General features: G+C 39.6%; 1 protein-coding gene across 1 annotated transcript; it reads right to left on the bottom strand.

Moving 5' to 3' along the window:
* Positions 1-10,030: 10,030 nt before the first annotated feature.
* LOC118766334 (zinc finger protein 85-like) lies at positions 10,031-14,378 on the bottom strand. The gene is made up of 4 exons (XM_036509703.1): positions 13,836-14,378; positions 13,061-13,163; positions 10,425-10,446; positions 10,031-10,187 (listed from the first exon to the last, which is right to left on the bottom strand). Exons 1-4 carry the CDS (start codon positions 14,001-14,003, stop codon positions 10,088-10,090), a joined length of 393 nt encoding a protein of 130 aa, XP_036365596.1. The 5' UTR covers positions 14,004-14,378; the 3' UTR covers positions 10,031-10,087.
* Between the last annotated feature and the right edge of the window lie 4,773 nt (positions 14,379-19,151).

The raw sequence follows: 19,151 nt of genomic DNA, 5'->3' as shown, positions 1-19,151 counted from the left end.
AGTTTCTACAGCTTGATGCCCTTCCTAACGCCAACCACTCCAAGAGTGTAGTGGGTGCTTTTACATGCCACCGGCACGAGGCCAGTCAGACAGCACTAGCAACGATCTCGCACGAATCTTTTACACATGCCACCGGCATGGGTGCCAGTAAGGCGACGCTGGTAACGATCATGCTCGAATGGTGTTCTTTACGTGCCACTGGCAAATAGCAAAGCCATATCTTTGTAATATGTGGTAAATCATTCTCTTATGGGTGTAACTTGATTCAACACATACATATACTCTTTACTCTTTTACTCTTTTACTTGTTTCAGTCATTTGACTGCGGCCATGCTGGAGCACCGCCTTTAATCGAGCAACTCGACCCCGGGACTTATTCTTTTGTAAGCCCAGTACTTATTCTATCGGTCTCTTTTGCCGAACCGCTAAGTAACGGGGACATAAACACACCAGCATCGGTTGTCAAGCAATGCTACGGGGACAAACACAGACGCACAAACATACACACACATACATATATATATATATATATACGACGGGCTTCTTTCAGTTTCCGTCTACCAAATCCACTCACAAGGCATTGGTCGGCCCGAGGCTATAGTGGAAGACACTTGCCCAAGGTGCCACGCAGTGGGACTGAACCCAGAACCATGTGGTTGGTAAATCTGGTAAATCATTTTCTAAAAAGTATCACTTGACTAAACACAAGCACTGTAAACACCTATGTACACCCGTGTAATTGACAGAGATGATTTTCAGGATGATATTTGTTAAAACAAGTGGGATCTTTTTACTTTGACTGGCAGATTTTTAAAATAATTTCTATGTAACTAAAAAATTTTAAACTTCGTATACTGGTAGAATGTGTTTATAAAACATCTTTTTCTCTTGGCTTTCTTGAGAAAATTCTGTAGTTTGTAACATATTTGTTGTTTAATTTCTTGCATTTCGGCAATTTCAACCAATCAATGACGTCTATTAAGGTGAATTCAATTTCTGCCGTAACATTTTCTGGTGGCGTCATATGAAAATGTCCCTGTTTTTTATGAGAAAAAAGATACCCTCTGGCCATAAACTGAGGGGTCACTTGTAAACAGAGCTGGATAACAAAACCGTTCCCTCTTTAGTGTCCACCCATAATTATGACCCTAGTATCGATCTATTGCATTTCAATCTGTTTTAGGGTTAGGGGTGGGGGGAAGGGTGTCTTTTTTTCTTCAGAAATGTAAATAAACCCAATCTGTTTCTTAAACGAATATATAATATGTAAGGGACATTTTCATATGACGCTGCCAGAAAATGTTACGGCAGAAATTGAATTCACATCAATAGATGTCATTGATTGGTTGAAATTGCCGAAATGCAAGAAATTAAACAACAAATTTGTTACAAACTACAGAATTTTCTCAAGAAAGCCAAGAGAAAAAGATGTTTTATAAACACATTCTACCAGTATATGAAGTTACATAGAAATTATTTTTAAAATCTGCCGGTCAAAGCGAAAAGATCCAAAAACTGTCCTACTTATGTAAAATTCTCACCTGAAAGTTCTGAGTATTGCCGAGACAGCCAGGGATAAATATTTTTAATTTAGTTTTTATTCAGCAGAATTTCACTTACTCTTGATTGGATTTAATTAAATTTTTATTGAATAAAGATAATTTCTATTGAACAGGTATCACATTGAAAGCTATTAAATTACTAAGTGTTTGTGTTGTTTATAATAAACTTTATTTTACACTAGCAGTATAACCTGGCCTTGCCCGAGATTAAGTTACGATTATTAAGCTAATCAAGTTCTTTATTTCAAACCAAACTAAGTAATATCGACTCTCAACAAAACACTTTTTTACTCGGCGTAAAATAAAAACAAAACTCTTTCGCACCGAAAGTAATGTGTGTGAGAGAGAGAGGGAGGAGAAAGATGGACGGTTTAAAATAAATAAATGAATTAAAATAAATATATTGTAATTGTTGTGTGAGAAAGTATATATACTATGATTATAAAATATAGTGTCTTTCAAAATCATCCTGAACTTGAACACTATATCTCATGTTTAAGAAAAAACAAAACATTTTACATTTTATTTTTATGAATGTCGTCACTTTCTCTCTCTCTCTCTCTCCCTCTGTCTTTCCTGTGAAATTCTCTGCCCCTCTTCCACTTTTCTTTATTTTTATTTTGTTAGACGCCATCAAAAAAGCCATGGCTGATATATTTTATGGCTAAAAATAGATTTTTACGCTATCCGCGGGTGCCTCGGGGGAAAAAAATAAGTTGACAAAACCCAGATAGGATGTTGACGAATGTCCTCCTAAAATTTGAGCAACACGCGTGCTAATTTGTGGATGTGCATAAATTACAATCACGTACACACACACACACACATCATGCCTTTTATAGATATGATTTCTTGCCCTCAAGAGATTATGTCCGATCTTTAGCATACTGCTGTATGTCTTATCAAATCATGATCACAAGAAAAGTTGTTGACGAGAATTACCAACAAAAGTGAGGCTGATAAAAACGCACAGGTGTTGCAAATTAAGTTTCCTTACCAATAAACATCAGCTTGGATGACACTTTACTCAACTGACAGAGGAAGGTGACCAATCAAGCTGATTATATAAACAGAATTCTTTTCTGCCTATTCATGTCGGAACCTTTTTGACACGGAGTATTCAAATTTTAATCTCTCTGACATTTGTAAAACGTCAAGCAAACTTAATAATTTGTCCACACCGAAATAATAATCTGTTAATTACGAAAGCCTATCATTGACTGTTGCATGTGATATAAAGGAAATTAATTTGTAAAATGTGTGTAATGTGCTGTTGTGACCCCCTTCGGTCATGAATGACCATGGGATTGCACCTAGAATGTTACCCTCCAAGGCACAAGTCTGGGCAAGGTTGTTTATAGGAAGACCATCAGTCGCCCATGCATACCAGCCTCCCTTCTCCACACCACCGATGTTATCCAAGAGAAAGGCAAAGGCCGATACAGTTTGGCACCAGTGACATCGCAGCTCATTTTATTAATGTGCAAGTGGCTGAGCACTCCACAGGCACGTGTACCCTTAACGTAGTTCTCGAGGAGATTCAGCATGATACAGAGTGTGACAAGGCTGGCCCTTTGAAATACAGGTACAACAGAAACAGGAAGAAAGAATGAGAGAAAGTTGTGGTGAGAGAGTACAGCAGGGTTCACCACCACCAACTGCCGGAGCCTTGTGGAGTTTTAGGTGTTTTTATTCAATAAACACTCACAATGCCCGGTTTCGGAATCGAAACCGCGAGTCCGCTACCCTAACCACTGGGAATATTGTGCCTCCACTGTGTAATGTGACATAATAAGCAAAATGAGAGGAAACCGATTGAAGAATACCGCATCAGTTAATGTTGTCCTGTTTATTAGGCATTGATAAAAGGGTGACAAAGGTTTTTCTTTAAGGTTATATTAATAATAGCAATGATGATGAGGGTCTCAAAGTTTGGCACAGGGCCAGCAATCTTTAATGCAAGTGGGAAGTTGAATAAATAGACCTAGTATTTCCCGAAAGGGGATGAAAGACAAAGTCAAAACACCTTAGATCTTAGATCTTATTTTCAAAAACACAGCGTGATCGTTGCCAGAGCAGCCAACTGGCTTCCATACCCGTGGCGTGTAAAAGGGCACCATTCAAGCGTGATTGTTACCAACCTCGCTTCAGTGGCACGTGTAAAAAGATTCGAATGAGGTCATTGACAGCACCGCCTGACTGGCCCCCGTGCCGGTGGCATGTAAAAAGCACCCACTTCACTCTCGGAGTGGTTGGCGTTAGGAAGGGCATCCAGCTGTAGAACCTGCCAGATCAAGATTGGAGCCTGGTGCAGCCATCTGGTTCGCCAGCCCTCAGTCAAAATCGTCCAACCCATGCTAGCATGGAAAGCAGATGTTAAACGATGATGATGACGACCTTGGGGTTCAGTCTGACGTGATATAAAAGAAATAGATGAAAGATTCAAAATTTTCTATGACTACGTTCCTGATGATGCAGATTACAATGATAATACGTTACCAATGGTATAGATTATGATTACATACGAATTTGTCTTGAGGACCTTTTACGGAGACAGTGGGATATACAAGAATGATTTACACACCTCGATATTCTTTCCTCATAATCTCTCTCTATATAAATGGCAAAATGTCTGTGTGTGTGTCCTTTATACAAATCCACAATTTTTCAGTTAGAGGGCTCGCACTTTCTATGGTCATTCAAAACCGTCCAAGGGTGGTCGTGCACATCTTTACATTACCCCAGTCTCCCCGCAAAGCTATTAAAAAATCAATAGAAGTGACTTTTTTGTGAATATTCTATCAAAATGCCCAAAACTTGATACGCCAATTGAATGCCAGCTAGCTGTATGTGATTGCTCGGAGATTTGGACAGTACTCACGTGTATGTGCGCACGCACGCAACTGTATATGCATGCACTAGCACTATGACCTGGCAACGCCGGGTATAGTGCTAGTTTATTTTAAAAGTTGTGTTTTAATGAATTTCCAGTGGCATAGATTATAATTATATCAAAATTAGTTGTGAAAAACTTCTCTTCTCTCTTTTAAACAAATTCAAAAGTAGCTCATCCTCTGCTGGTCATTTAGTATGCTAGAAACAGCAGTTATCACATGGCTTTATCCAAAGACCTGTAGAAGGCTATCCTTAGTTTTAGGAGCCTTTCTCTTTGAGATTTATAATAAAAGTAAGACAATCCATACAAACATGGCAAAATAGACTTTGATATGCAGAGTATGTTGGAATGATATATATAGAAATTAGTTTTAAACATTCCTTGAGAATCAAAACACATCACCATACAAGAACACCCAAAAAGGGCTAGGTACAAACACACAACTTTCAGAAAAAGGAAACAGCTTTTGTAGACACCAAGTGCTTTTAAGATACCATAAATATGCGAGTCCCAAATCCAATTTGTGATTATCACCCCATCTCAGCAGGGGTTCTGTGTCGTGGGGTTCATGTTAACTGTTTTATATATATCATCATCATCATTTGGAGGCGCAATGGCCCAGTGGTTATGGCAGCGGACTTGCGGTCGTAGGATCGCGGTTTCGATTCCCAGACCGGGTGTTGTGAGTGTTTATTGAGCGAAAACACCTAAAGCTCCACGAGGCTCCAGCAGGGATGGTGGTGATCCCTGCTGTACTCTTTCACCACAACTTTCTCTCACTCTTACTTCCTGTTTCTGTTGTACCTTGTATTTCAAAGGGGCCGGCCTTGTCACTCTCTGTGTCACGCTGAATATCCCCGAGAACTACGTTAAGGGTGCACGTGTCTGTGGAGTGCTCAGCCACTTACACGTTAATTTCACGAGCAGGCTGTTCCGTTGATTCGGATCAACCAGAACCCTCGTCGTCGTAACTGACGGAGTGCTTCCACCATCATCGTTTAATGTCTCTCTTCCGTGCTAGCATGTACAGGCCGGTTTGAAAGAAGCTGGTACGACAGGAGACTGCACCAAGCATGACCATCTGCTGTAGTAGAGTTTCCACAGCTGGATATTGACATTGTGTGACGCTTGTAAATGATTGTCAGAGAAGAAATATTTCTTTCCAATATTCGGTGTGAACATGTTTGAACTTGGTGGAATATCACTTCACCTGGAAACACTATTCAAACTGGGGAAAAGCTATATCAATGTAATATCGAATTAATCCTCTCTCACTTTATCACCCCTTTGAGGGATCTAATTGGTTTGGCTGCCAGCATCAATTCTCTTCGAATTCATCTCATATTCAGTGTAGTTATAATATAATAATAATGAAATTATTGTATACAGTGCTCAGATGCACCACAACTTGTCAGAGTATATGCAGTAATGTACAAATGTCTGGAAAGCGAACAATGCAAGAGTCAGATACATGCTTGCATGTGTATGGAGGGGAGAAAATCAGGTGTAGTGTTGGCGAATCTCAGGAAGCATGGAAGTTTTGAAGGATGCAGTGCTCCAACAACTAACAAATGATGCCGGCAGTTTGTTCCATGCTTCAGTAACTCTCAGCGTGAAAAAATGTTTCCTGAAGTCATGGGAGCTGTGCTGTTTTCTGATTTTGTAAATATGTCCACGGGTGTTAGATGGGTGGAGTTTGAAAAGGTGCTCAGTTGTACTCATGTATTAGCTAATGAATGACATGAAAATCGTTTTTACTATAGATGTATTATTTTGTGCATCTCGAAAGGAATTAAAGGCAAAAATCCAGCTCGGTATAGAGTTCCGAGTTCAAATACAGCCAACGTTGACTTTACCTTTCATCTCTTTCGGGAAATACTGGGTTTCACGTATTCGACTTCCCGCGAGCATTAAATGTTGCTGGCACCGGACCAAAATTTGAAACCCTCATCATGATTAGTATTATTAATATAACCATAAAGGAAATCTTCGTCAACTGAACGTTTTATCAGTGCTTCATAAACAACAGGACAACATTTATCAAAGTGTTATTCTTGAATCAGTGGAGGCACAATGGCCCAGTGGTTAGGGCAGTGGACTTGCAGTCATAGGATTTCGGTTTCGATTCCCAGACTAGGTGTTGTGAGTGTTTATTGAGCGAAAACACTTAAAAGCTCCACGAGGCTCCGGCAGGGGATGGTGGTGATCCCTGCTGTACTCTTTCACCACAACTTTCTCTCACTCTTACTTCCTGTTTCTGTTGTACCTTGTATTTCAAGGGGCCGGCCTTGTCACTCTCTGTGTCACGCTGAATATCCCCGAGAACTACGTTAAGGGTGCACGTGTCTGTGGAGTGCTCAGCCACTTACACGTTAATTTCACGAGCAGGCTGTTCCGTTGATTCGGATCAACCGGAACCCTCGTCGTCGTAACCGACGGAGTGCTTCCATCCATTCTTGAATCAGTTTCCTCTCATGTCACCAGTTAGTTATGCCACATTCCTCTCATTTTACAAATTGATTTCGGTTAATGTTGACATTATTACCCAGAAACGAAATCCAAAGAAACAAAAAAAAAAAAGAAGAAAATGGTGCAACGGGTGTAAAAGAAGGTGTAGAAAACAAATCTGAAGACAAAAATGTGCGGAGAGCAATGGGGCTGGAGGGAAGCCTTCGGAAAATACACAAGATCCGAAGTTTTACACTCGTAACTTTTAGGAAAATGGGGTTTCTCTGAAATGAAATTTTATATAAATACTTTTCACAGGGTATAGATTACGATTAGAAAGTAAATCTACATATCTGTGTAATCTTTAGTGCAATTCCACCCAGCCGTTTGATCGTTAATTCCAGGACAAGAATCGCCCATGTCAAATTTATATCATCATCATCATCATCGTTTAACGTCCGTTCTCCATGCTAGCATGGGTTGGACGGTTTGACCAGGGATCTGGGAAGCCAGAAGGCTGCACCAGGCTCCGGTCTTATCTGGCAATGTTTCTACAGCTGGATGCCCTTCCTAACGCCTATATATATATATATATATAAATATGTATATATATATATATGGGACCACGGGCCATACGTCCCCTGCCCAATTCAAGATCACAGCATACATGTACACTGCAACATAATTTCTTTTCCTCAACAGGCCCTGCCCTATTTAATATTGTCCCGAAAGAGATCAAAGAAGAAAAGGATCCCATCAACTTTAAACGGAGTCTGGATAGATTCCTTCAAGGAATACCAGATAAGCCACCCATAATTTGATCCAACTCACCCAACAAAAACTCACTACTTGAATGGACCATAAACAAAACTTGACTTAAACAGGATTTAGATAATCCTATCAGGTGGTACTATTAAGTTAGACATAGCCTGGACCAATCTTTGGTCGAAACATATCTAAGTTTTATATATATATATGTGTGTGTGTAGATATATATATATATATATATGGGACCACGGGCCATACGTCCCCTGCCCAATTCAAGATCACAGCATACATGTACACTGCAACATAATTTCTTTTCCTCAACAGGCCCTGCCCTATTTAATATTGTCCCGAAAGAGATCAAAGAAGAAAAGGATCCCATCAACTTTAAACGGAGTCTGGATAGATTCCTTCAAGGAATACCAGATAAGCCACCCATAATTTGATCCAACTCACCCAACAAAAACTCACTACTTGAATGGACCATAAACAAAACTTGACTTAAACAGGATTTAGATAATCCTATCAGGTGGTACTATTAAGTTAGACATAGCCTGGACCAATCTTTGGTCGAAACATATCTAAGTTTTATATATATATATGTGTGTGTGTAGATATATATATATATATATATATCATCCGATCATGGCCGTTTGCCAGCCTCGCCTGGCACCTGTGCAGGTGGCACATAAAAAGCACCCACTACACTCACGGAGTGGTTGGCGTTAGGAAGGGCATCCAGCTGTAGAAACACTGCCAGATCAGACTGGGCCTGGCTTCCAGACCCCAGTTGAACCGTCCAACCCATGCTAGCATGGAAAACGGACGTTAAACGATGATGATGATATATATATATATATAAATATATATCAGAAGCAAGGACCCGAACCCTTCAAAAGGATGTTTAGCATAGTTAATAATTGAATTGGCATGAAGATCAAGTGCTGCTGGAGTTGTTTCCCCCTTATTTTCACTGAGAAAAAAAAAAAAATCTCGGGTTTTTTGTGTGGAATCAAATACCCTGACCTAATATGCTGCAAACCCCTCATTTTTGTTCAGAAAATGGGGTGGGTGAGAAACCACAGCACATCCCAGAATCATTGGAAATATCTTTTTTGTGTCATTGAATGAATTCTGGTGACCTCATATTAGGCCACAAAAACCCTTTTTTTGTGGTTTGAAACACAGGATGGGGTGTGGTGGAAGCGTCAGACATTTCAGCCTACACGCCACCCCAATATTTTTTGCTGTTTCTTTATCTACCCATATTTTTAGATGACATTTTGCAGAAACATGTTTTCAAGAGAGTGTGGATTACATTAAATTGAAAATTTTGAAATAAATAAATTTTGAAATAAATAAGTGAAAAAGCAGAGCTTATTGAAGTTACAGTGGTACCGAAGACAGTGGAGAGAGAAATAAGGATCAATAATAAGTCTAAAGAGAAATGCATGTTAGTTTGTGCATGAAACAACTAAAAGTATAAATATTAAAACAAAATTATCTTTTTATACCTGTTAGAGTCACTGAATATAAAATATATAAGATATAATAATCCCAGATGGCAGAATAAATTTGAAACGCTAAAGCAGTTTCCCTTTGCAATTTTTGGCGAGGAAATCACGTGTCTTCTTTGTGTTGAGTGAGTGAGAAAGAGAGAGACAGCGAGTGATCTGACACATTTGTAGGCAAATGAGGTAAAGAAACAAAAAAGTGTTTTTATTTTTGAAAAGTACATATAATGCCATTTTGTTTCATTATGTTTTAAAAATTAAATCAGTCAAATGGGATCCATTATTGTCCACACACTGTCGAAGGCGTTCACGAAAGTTGTCAATAACTCGGCGGGTCATTTCATGTGGAATGGCAGTAATTTCTTGACGAATTGCATCTTTAAGTTCTGGCGGTGCGAGGTCGGCCGGTTGATTTTCGTTTCAATGCAGATCCAGTAGCTCTGAAGTTGGTAACCCATAACAAGATCGTGTTTCGAGCTGGTACGGGATCATGTCTAGCAAGATTGAAGTGCAAACGGAACGCTCTTTGTGTTGCAGTTACAGAATCGTTTGTTTTGATAAACGTTTCCACAATGAAAGCGCGATGCTCACCAGTCCAATTCATGGCAGCAACTGAAAAAGAAATGAAAAACAATGCCTTTTACTTAACCTACAAATGTGTCAGATCATTTTGCCTGACCCTGTATGATATCATCATCATCATCATTTAACACCTGTTTTCTATGGGTTAGACGGTTCAACTGAGGACTGGCAACTCACGAAGCTGAACCAGGCTGCAATTTGTTCTTGCTAGCTGGATGCCATTCCTAACACCAACCACTCCAAGAATGTAGTGGGTGCTGAAAAGATTGTAAATTTGCAAGTTCTACAAAATTAAACTGCGACTGATTCCAAGATTTGTTTTACTGATATTGTTTATACACATCATCTGATAGAATTGTTCTGAAAATATATGTTTTATCAGAATAAATACATTCATTTCCTTTAACACTTTTGTTACCATAATTAGAAGATTCAAGCGAGGTCGTTGCCAGTACCGTCTGAATGGCCCCGTGCCAGTTGCACGTAAAAGCACCCACTACACTCTCTGAGTGGTTGGCATTAGGAAGGGCATCAAGCTGTAGAAACTCTGCCAGATCAAGACTGAAGCCTGGTGCAGCCATCTGTTTTGCCAGCCCTCAGTCAAAATCGTCCAACCCATGCTAGCATGGAAAGCAGACGTTAAACGATGATGATGATGAATTCTGTAGAGATGCTCTGTGTGTCATTTAATTCATTATAATTATAACAAACAGCTTCATAAAATAACTTGGTGGTTATCATTAACCTAGTTTCAGGATCATAAACTGTGAATGAATTTTGGTGCAAAATTTAAATTCAAAACTTATGAAAACGTGACATTTGTAAAGCAGAGTCAGAGGGGGTGTCAGCTGGGTTGGTATCAAAAGGGGCAACATTGGGTACTTAGGCTACTATATATGTGCAGGTGGCACGTAAAAAGCACCCACTACACTCACGGAGTGGTTGGCGTTAGGAAGGGCATCCAGCTGTAGAAACATTGCCAGATAAGACCGGAGCCTGGTGCAGCCTTCTGGCTTCCCAGATCCCCGGTCGAACCGTCCAACCCATGCTAGCATGGAGAACGGACGTTAAACGATAATGATAATGTGTGTGTGTATGCATGTATGTATTTGGGTACGTGTATAAATGTGTGTATCTATGTTTTTTCACCTGCCATCGCTTAACAACTGTACTGGTGTGTTTATGTCCCTGTCTTGGGGTTGATTTTTTATTTCTTTATTGCCCACAAGGGGCTAAACACAGAGAGGACAAACGAGGACAGGGATTAAGTCGACTACATCAACCCCAGTGAGTAACTGGTACTTAATTTAAGGCGGCGAGCTGGCAGAAACGTTAGTACGCCGGGCGAAATGCTTAGCGGTATTTCGTCTGCGTTACGTTGTGAGTTCAAATTCCGCCGAGGTCGACTTTGCTTTTCATTCTTTCGGGGTCGATAAATTAAGTACCAGTTACGCACTGGGGTCGGTGTAATCGATGTAATACCTATGTCTGTCCCCTCTGTGTTTAGCCCCTTGTGGGTAATAAAGAAATAGGTACTTAATTTATCGACCCAAACAGGATGAAAGACAAAGTCGACTTCGGTGGAATTTGAATTCAGAACGTAACACCAGATGAAATACCACTATACATTTCCCCGGGGTGCTAATGTTTCTGCCAGCTCAACTCGACCTTAGGCTACTACATATATATATATATAAATGTATAGATATATATATAGGCACAGGAGTGGCTGTGTGGTAAGTAGCTTGCTTACCAACCACATGGTTTGGGGTTCAGTCCCACTGCGTGGCACCTTGGGCAAATGTCTTCTACTATAGCCTCGGGCTGAACAAAGCCTTGTGAGTGGATTTGGTAGATGGAAACTGAAAGAAGCCTGTCGTATATACGTATGTTTGTGTGTCTGTGTTTGTCCCCGTAGCATTGCCTGACAACCGACGCTGGTGTGTTTATGTCCCTGTCACTTAGCAGTTCGGCAAAAGAGACTGATAGAATAAGTACTGGGCTTACAAAGAATAAGTCCCGGGGTCGAGTTGCTCGACTAAAGGCGGTGCTCCAGCATGGCCGCAGTCAAATGACTGAAACAAGTAAAAGAATAAAGAGAGTATATAAGTGTATATCTATGTGTATTTGGGTATGTGTCTGTGTCTTTTTTTGTCCACCTGCCATGCGCTTAATCATTGGTACTGGTGTGTTTATGTCCCTGTAACTGCGGTTTAGCAAAAGTCAACGATAAAATCAGTACTAGACTTACAAAGACTAAGTCTTGGGATCGATTTCTGCCACTGACACCCTCGGAGATGGTGCTCCAGCATGGCCTCAGTCAAATGACTGAAATACGTCAAAGATTAAAAGACTAAAAGATTACATATAAATTACAGGAGCCAATAGAAACAAGGAATTTGAATAATACACTGTTAATAGCAGCACTTTAACAGTATGTAAGGACACGTAACATCAGCGTCAAAAGGGTCACCAAATCCCCAGGTGACAAAAAATCCCACAACAGGGAGGTGGGCAGTTACTATTGAACGGGTGTGCCATTGTGCCAGTTGAGAGATTTAAGGTATAGAGGAGACAGTGTCTAGATAATGAGTAACAAAACGAACACAAAATGGTCTAACTTTTATTCTGATTTTTTATTCATTATTCTTTTGTAGCAAATTCCTCAAAATCCAAACACAAGCATTTTTAGCAATCAAGTTAACTCAGAGTCAATATTTTGACAGATGATGACAGATTTGAGATTCACACTGATGGTATTCAAATTGATGACATCAAAATTGATGATGGGAAAAACCCTGCATTACAGCTGGCAAAACAGACTTAATTGTTGTAATGTTTTAATAAATCCTGACATTGGTACAGTTACAATTGTTGTGAATACCCAGGTGTATGGATGTAGCTTTTTTCAAGAGAATGGTTTAGCACAGATGTTACTCTGACATAGCTTCTCTCCTGTAGGAATGCATTCATTTACAGTTAAGTTAGATCTATGAGAGAATGATTTACAACAGATTGGACCATGATGTAGATTTTGTGTGGTATGAATATGTACATTCGCAAGAGCATGACTGACCTCAGGTGTCACAATGATAAAAGCTTCTCTCCAGCATGAATATGTTTGTTACTAGTTAAATCACAATTTGCAGAGAATGATTTATCACAGATATCACAACGATAAGGTTTTTCCCTTGTATGAATGTATCTGAAATTAGTTAAATGATAATTTTGAGAAGATGATTTATCACAGATATCACATTGATATGGCTTCTCTCCTGTATGTGTATATTTATGCTTAGTCAAGTTACTCATATCAGAGAATGATTTACAACAGATATCACAATCATAAGGCTTTTCTCCTGTATGTGTACGCTCGTGCTTAGTCAAGTTACTCCTATGAGAGAATGATTTACTACAGATATCACAATGATATGGCTTTTCTCCCGTATGTGTATGTTGGTGCTGAATCAAGTTACACATTTGAGAGAAGGATCTACCACAAATATCACAATGATATGGCTTTTCTGTTGTATGTGTATGTTTGTGTTTAGCCACGTCACTGCTTTGAGAGAATGATTTACCACAGATATCACAATGATATGGCTTTTCTCCTGTATGTGTATATTTGTGTTGAGTCAAGATACCCCTTCGAGAGAATGATTTACCACAGATATCACAATGATATGGCTTTTCTCCTGTATGTGTATATTTGTGTTGAGTCAAGATACTCCTACGCGAGAATGATTTACTACAGATATCACAATTGTATGGCTTTTGTCCTGTATGTGTAAGTTTGTGTTGAGTCAAGTTACTCCTTCGATAGAATGATTTATCACAGATATCGCAATGATATGGCTTGTCTCCTGTATGTGTATGTCTGTGTTCAGTCAAGGTATTCCTCTGAGAGAATGATTTACCACAGATTTCACAATGATATGGCTTTTCTCCTGTATGTGTATATTTGTGATGAGTCAAGTTACACCTTTGAGAGAACGATTTACCACAGATATCACAATGATATGGCTTTTGTCCTGTATGTGTATGATTGTGTTTAGTCAAGTCACTCTTTTGAGAGAATGATTTACCACAGATATCACAATGATATGGCTTTTCTCCTGTATGTGTATATTTGTGATGAGTCAAGTTACACCTTTGAGAGAATGACTTACCACAGATATCACAGAAATATTGTTTCACTCTTATATCATCGTTTTTTGCTTCAGTTAATTTATTCATTGTGAGAGAATAATTTATTATACATATCACAATGATAATGTTTCCTTCATCTCTATAAACATCTTTGTTTTCAGTTCTGCCACTTTTTCTAGAAAAGAATTTGAAGCTGTGTTTCTTTCTTCTGTGATCTTACTTAATATCTAAATCAGCAGGTGGAAATTGTCAACTCGTTTGTAAAGTTATCCAACCTTAATTAACCTGTAAGGCAATCACTTCCTCTACATTCCAAACAGTGAAGACAAGAAAAATATTGTATTCTTAGATTGTATTCATATAAATTTTGATGTATTGATGAATGCTCCTGATAAATTATGTCATCTTGCTTTAGTTGATGAAACGACGTAAAAATATGAAAGGCACATCTGAATGAAGACGTTTCTTGTGGGTCAACATAAGGTGATATTCTGAAATAGGAAAAGAAATATTAAGATAAAGAGAATAGTTAAATGATACGCTAATTCAATGTTGCAAATTTTACAACATGAACACTGTCATCGATTAAATGTTTTTAGGGGTCGGAGTTCATTGAGGCATTGAAAGAATGGCATAACGACATAAATGTGTGTTACACCCTAAATTCGTTTCCTCGTACCTTTAAAAAAAAAATCAATGTTTGATATATCCAAGACGAGGAAGCATATTTTCTCAATGTTTCTATGCTTTCCCTTCTATGTGATTACTGTAACTTCGAAGGGTTCATAAAATCCTACAGGGTGGACCAGAATTCATGACTGAATTTCAGTCATCTTTCCTAGCATGCTTCTTTTATTATTTAAATTCATCATCATCATCGTTTAACGTCCGTTCTCCATGCTAGCATGGGTTGGACGGTTTGACCGGGGATCCGGGAAGCCAGAAGGCTGCACCAGGCTCCAGTCTTATCTGGCAATGTTTCTACAGCTGGATGCCCTTCCTAACGCCAACCACTCCGTGAGTGTAGTGGGTGCTTTTTACGTGCCACCTGCACAGGTGCCAGGCGAGGCTGGCAACGGCCACAGTCGGATTGGTGTATTTTATGTGCCACCGGCACGGAAGCCAGTCGAGGCGGAGCTGGCATCGGCCACGAGTTGGATAGTGCTTTTTACGTACCACCAGACCAGGGATCCTGGCTGGTTCAATTTGATTTCGATGACTATTTTATTTCTTAATAAGTGTATTAACCCTTTTGTTACCAACCCGGCTGAAACTGGCTCTGGCTCTGAGTACAAATGTCTTGTTTTCATAAATTTTGAATTAAAATCTTACACCAAAATTTAGTCACAGTTTATGTTCTGAACACTACCTTAATGGTAACTAAGTTATTTTACTAACTTCTTTATTATATTTAAAGTAATTGAAAGAATACAGAGCATCTCAAAATAAATACAGTAACAAAAGGGTTAATATAGAAAAGAATTTAATGAACAAGCGAGTCATGGATTCTGGTCAACCGTGTATTATTTACAGGAAGAATCATTTGCTTGTCGGACAAAATGCTTAATAGCATCTCGTTCCTCTATAGTTAAGCTGCATTTAATTGTTTTTGAGTCTCAGACTCGTCAAGATTCGTTTGTTAGTTTTAGTGAGTTTGACAGCAGGTGCTCTGAACTGTAAATTAACGAAATATCATCATTAATATGGCTTTTGTGGCAACGATGTCGTTTTCTTCTTAGAAATTTACATACACAAATGAAGCAAGTAAGAAGGAACCCTAGCCGCACACACACACGAAAATGCATACATATATATATAACTTGCACATTATAAATATGCAAGGCTTTTCTCAAGTTTAAACTGCGACATTGATTTTTATTATCTACATTCCACACACATACATCATCATCATTTAGCGTCCGCTTTCCATGCTAGCATGGGTTGGACGGTTCAACTGGGGTCTGTGAAGCCAGAAGGCTGAATCAGGCCCAGTCTGATCTGGCAGTGTTTCTACGGCTGGATGCCCTTCCTAATGCCAACCACTCTGTGAGTGTAGTGGGTGCTTTTTACATGCCACCCGCACAGGTGCCAGGCGAGGCTGGCAACGGCCACGAACGGATGGTGCTTTTTACGTGCCACCGGCACGGAGGCCAGTCGGGGATGTGTATCAAGAAAGTATTATTAGTGATAATATTTCATGTGTTTATAGTTAACAGCATGTGCTATAACGAAAGGGGGACTAACGAATGAATCTTGACAAGTCAATGACATGTATATGTATACGCACGGCCTGAACCTGACCAACCGCACCCAATTCAACAACTTCCAAGGCAGAAATATGGGAGGACACAGCCTGAAATTGGAAAGATCACACTGCAGGCTCAACATTAGAAGCTGCTTTTTCGTGAAGGGTGTGACCTCCACCTGGAACAGTCTGCCAAACGCCTGTGGTTGCAGCTCCATCAGTCAATGCCTTCAAGAAGAGGCTTGATGCACATTGGAGGGAGCGACCTGCAAAATTTGACCCTGCCTGTTACTATTAGCTACAACTGTCGAAGAGTTGTACCGCACATCATCATCTAGCGTCCGTTTTCCATGCTAGCATGGGTTGGACGGTTCAACTGGGGTCTGTGAAGCCAGAAGGCTTCATCAGGTCCAGTCAGATTTGGCAGTGTTTCTACGGCTGGATGCCCTTCCTAACGCCAACCACTCCGTGAGTGTAGTGGGTGCTTTTTACGTGCCACCCGCACAGCTGCCAGACAGAGCTGGCAAACGGCCACGAATGGATGGTGCTTTTACGTGTCACTGGCACAGGGGCCAGGCGAGGCTGGCAACGGACACGAACGGATGGTGCTTTTACGTGTCACCGGCACGGGGGCCAGGCGAGGCTGGCTGATAAATTAATTTTACTAGTGGAAAAGGACCTGTGAACAAGCTCCTAGGAGCTTCAACACAGAAACCATCCAGTATAAGTCTAATTGATTGCATGTACCTCATAAGCTATACATAAAAATAATCAGGGGAAAGAGTGTGTGTATTGCTTACTTCACTTCCATTAGCCACATGCGGTGAAGGCAAGTAGGATCGTTTACGTCCCCAGACTCCTCCCTACCTGACTCGAAGTCTCTTCTCTGTGGACCAGGTTGCAGACTTGACCACACTAAAGGCTCTATAGTCCGTGGGTAGTGCCCCATACATCTTTAATTTCAAAGTACAAATTATATATTTCTTTACTACCCACAAGGGGCTAAACACAGAGGAGACAAACAAGGACAGACAAAGGGATTAAGTCGATTACATCAACCCCAGTGCGTAACTGGTACTTAATTTATCGACCCCGGAAGGATGAAAGGCAAAGTCGACCTTGGCGGAACGTAACAGCAGACGAAATACGGCAACGCATTTCGCCCGGCGTGCTAACGTTTCTGCCAGCTCGCCGCCTTCAAAGTACAAATTATAGTGGAGGTAAAGATCATGCACCGCCCCCCCTTTGGGATTTTTTATTCTACTGGACAACAGTATCCATGGTGGAGATTCCAAATCTGCCAAAAAAAAACAAAAAAACAAAAAAAAAAAACAGCATTTCCAAATTTTACCCCTCAACCCCATTTCTTAAATTTTCACTTTCAAAAACAAATTTTTTGGCTAAATATTGGGAAAATTTAAGAAATTGAAGGGCGTGGTTAGGTTTTGAAATGCAGATTGTGTAATCTCCACCATCGATATACAGTGTTCCTCCAGAAAAAAAACCCCAAAAAACGAAATCCCAAAGGGGGTGCAGACCATGATCTTAACTTTTAGGAAAATGGGGTTTTTCTCAAATGAAATTTTATATAAATACCTTTCACATGGAATAGATTACGATTAGAAAGTAATGCTACACATCTGTGTAATTTTTGGTTCAATTCCACCCAGCCGTTTGATCGTGAATCGCAAAACAATAAAGAATCGCCCATGTCAAATTTATATATATATATTATATATATATATATATATATATATATATATATATATATATATATAGCAGAAGTAAGGACCCGAACCCTTCAAAAGGATGTTTAGCATCCAAGTTCCTGAGGAGAAGCGTAATTTGTTATTTCAAAAGGATTATGTTTTCCTCAAAGTTACGAGGGAAAAACTTGGATCTTGTGAATTTTCCGAAGTCCTCCCCCCACCCCGTTGCTTTCAGTGCATTTTTGTTTTCAGATTCGTTCCCTACGTGGATGTGAAATAGAAAGATATCCATTTTCCTCAAAGTTACGAGGGAAAAACATCGGATTTTCCGAAGTCCTCTCCTTACCCCATCGCAAAAGATTTTCGCCACAAATTTCTTTGTAATCGTGAGCTATACCGTTTGAAACGTATTTATATTAAATTTCATTTACAAAAAAAAAACAAAACATTTTCCTAAAAGTTACGAGGGAAAAACTTCGGATCTGGTCAATTTTCCGAAGGCCTCTCACCATCATTGCTTCCTGCACATTTTTCTCTTCGGATTCCTTTTCTACCCGTTGCACTATTTCTTTTTTTCGATTTCCTCTCTGGGTAACAACGTCAACATTAACCTTAATTTCCTTTATACCCCATGTAACAGTGGATTATAGGTTCCCATAAACAACAGGTCAACATTTCAGTTTGGAAGTTCTTCAGACGAACTAATATATTTTCCTAATTGTTGTGAGGTTCCCTCTTCGAAATAATTACTCCAACATCGAGAGGTTCACAGAAATCTATTATTTACATTATCATTAGTAGTATTATTATCATGATTACAGCCTTAAAGGAAATCTTGATCAACTTACCCGATCCAGATATAAACAACGAGTCAGCGATGAGTAATTAACCAACGTAATTAAGTATTTAATTGGCGCGAAGATCAAGTGCTGCTGGAGTTGTTTCCCCTTACATAATTATATTACATGACTTCTCCTATAGATGGCGCTACTCACTGCGGTCAATTTTGACCCTTTCACCTGACCTCTTAATATGCTGCAAACCCCTCATTTTTGTTCAGAAAATGGGTTGGGTAAGAAACTGCACCCCCATACCCCATCCCGGAATCACTGGAACTTCTTTTTTTTTATTGAATGAATTCCGATGACCTACTAATATACCACAAAACCCTTGTAGGGAGTAAGATCACACGTAAGGAGTTGGTGACAGAAATTTCTCCTTTTAACGCCGCACGGCCGCCCTAACAAAATAAGCCAAATACATGATATAACTGAATAAGTG

The sequence above is a fragment of the Octopus sinensis genome, linkage group LG15 (genome assembly GCF_006345805.1).
Source record: "Octopus sinensis linkage group LG15, ASM634580v1, whole genome shotgun sequence".
In the NCBI taxonomy this organism is placed as follows: domain Eukaryota; kingdom Metazoa; phylum Mollusca; class Cephalopoda; order Octopoda; family Octopodidae; genus Octopus; species Octopus sinensis.
Note: the sequence above shows the minus strand (reverse complement) of the source record. Positions and strands in the feature narration are given on the sequence as shown.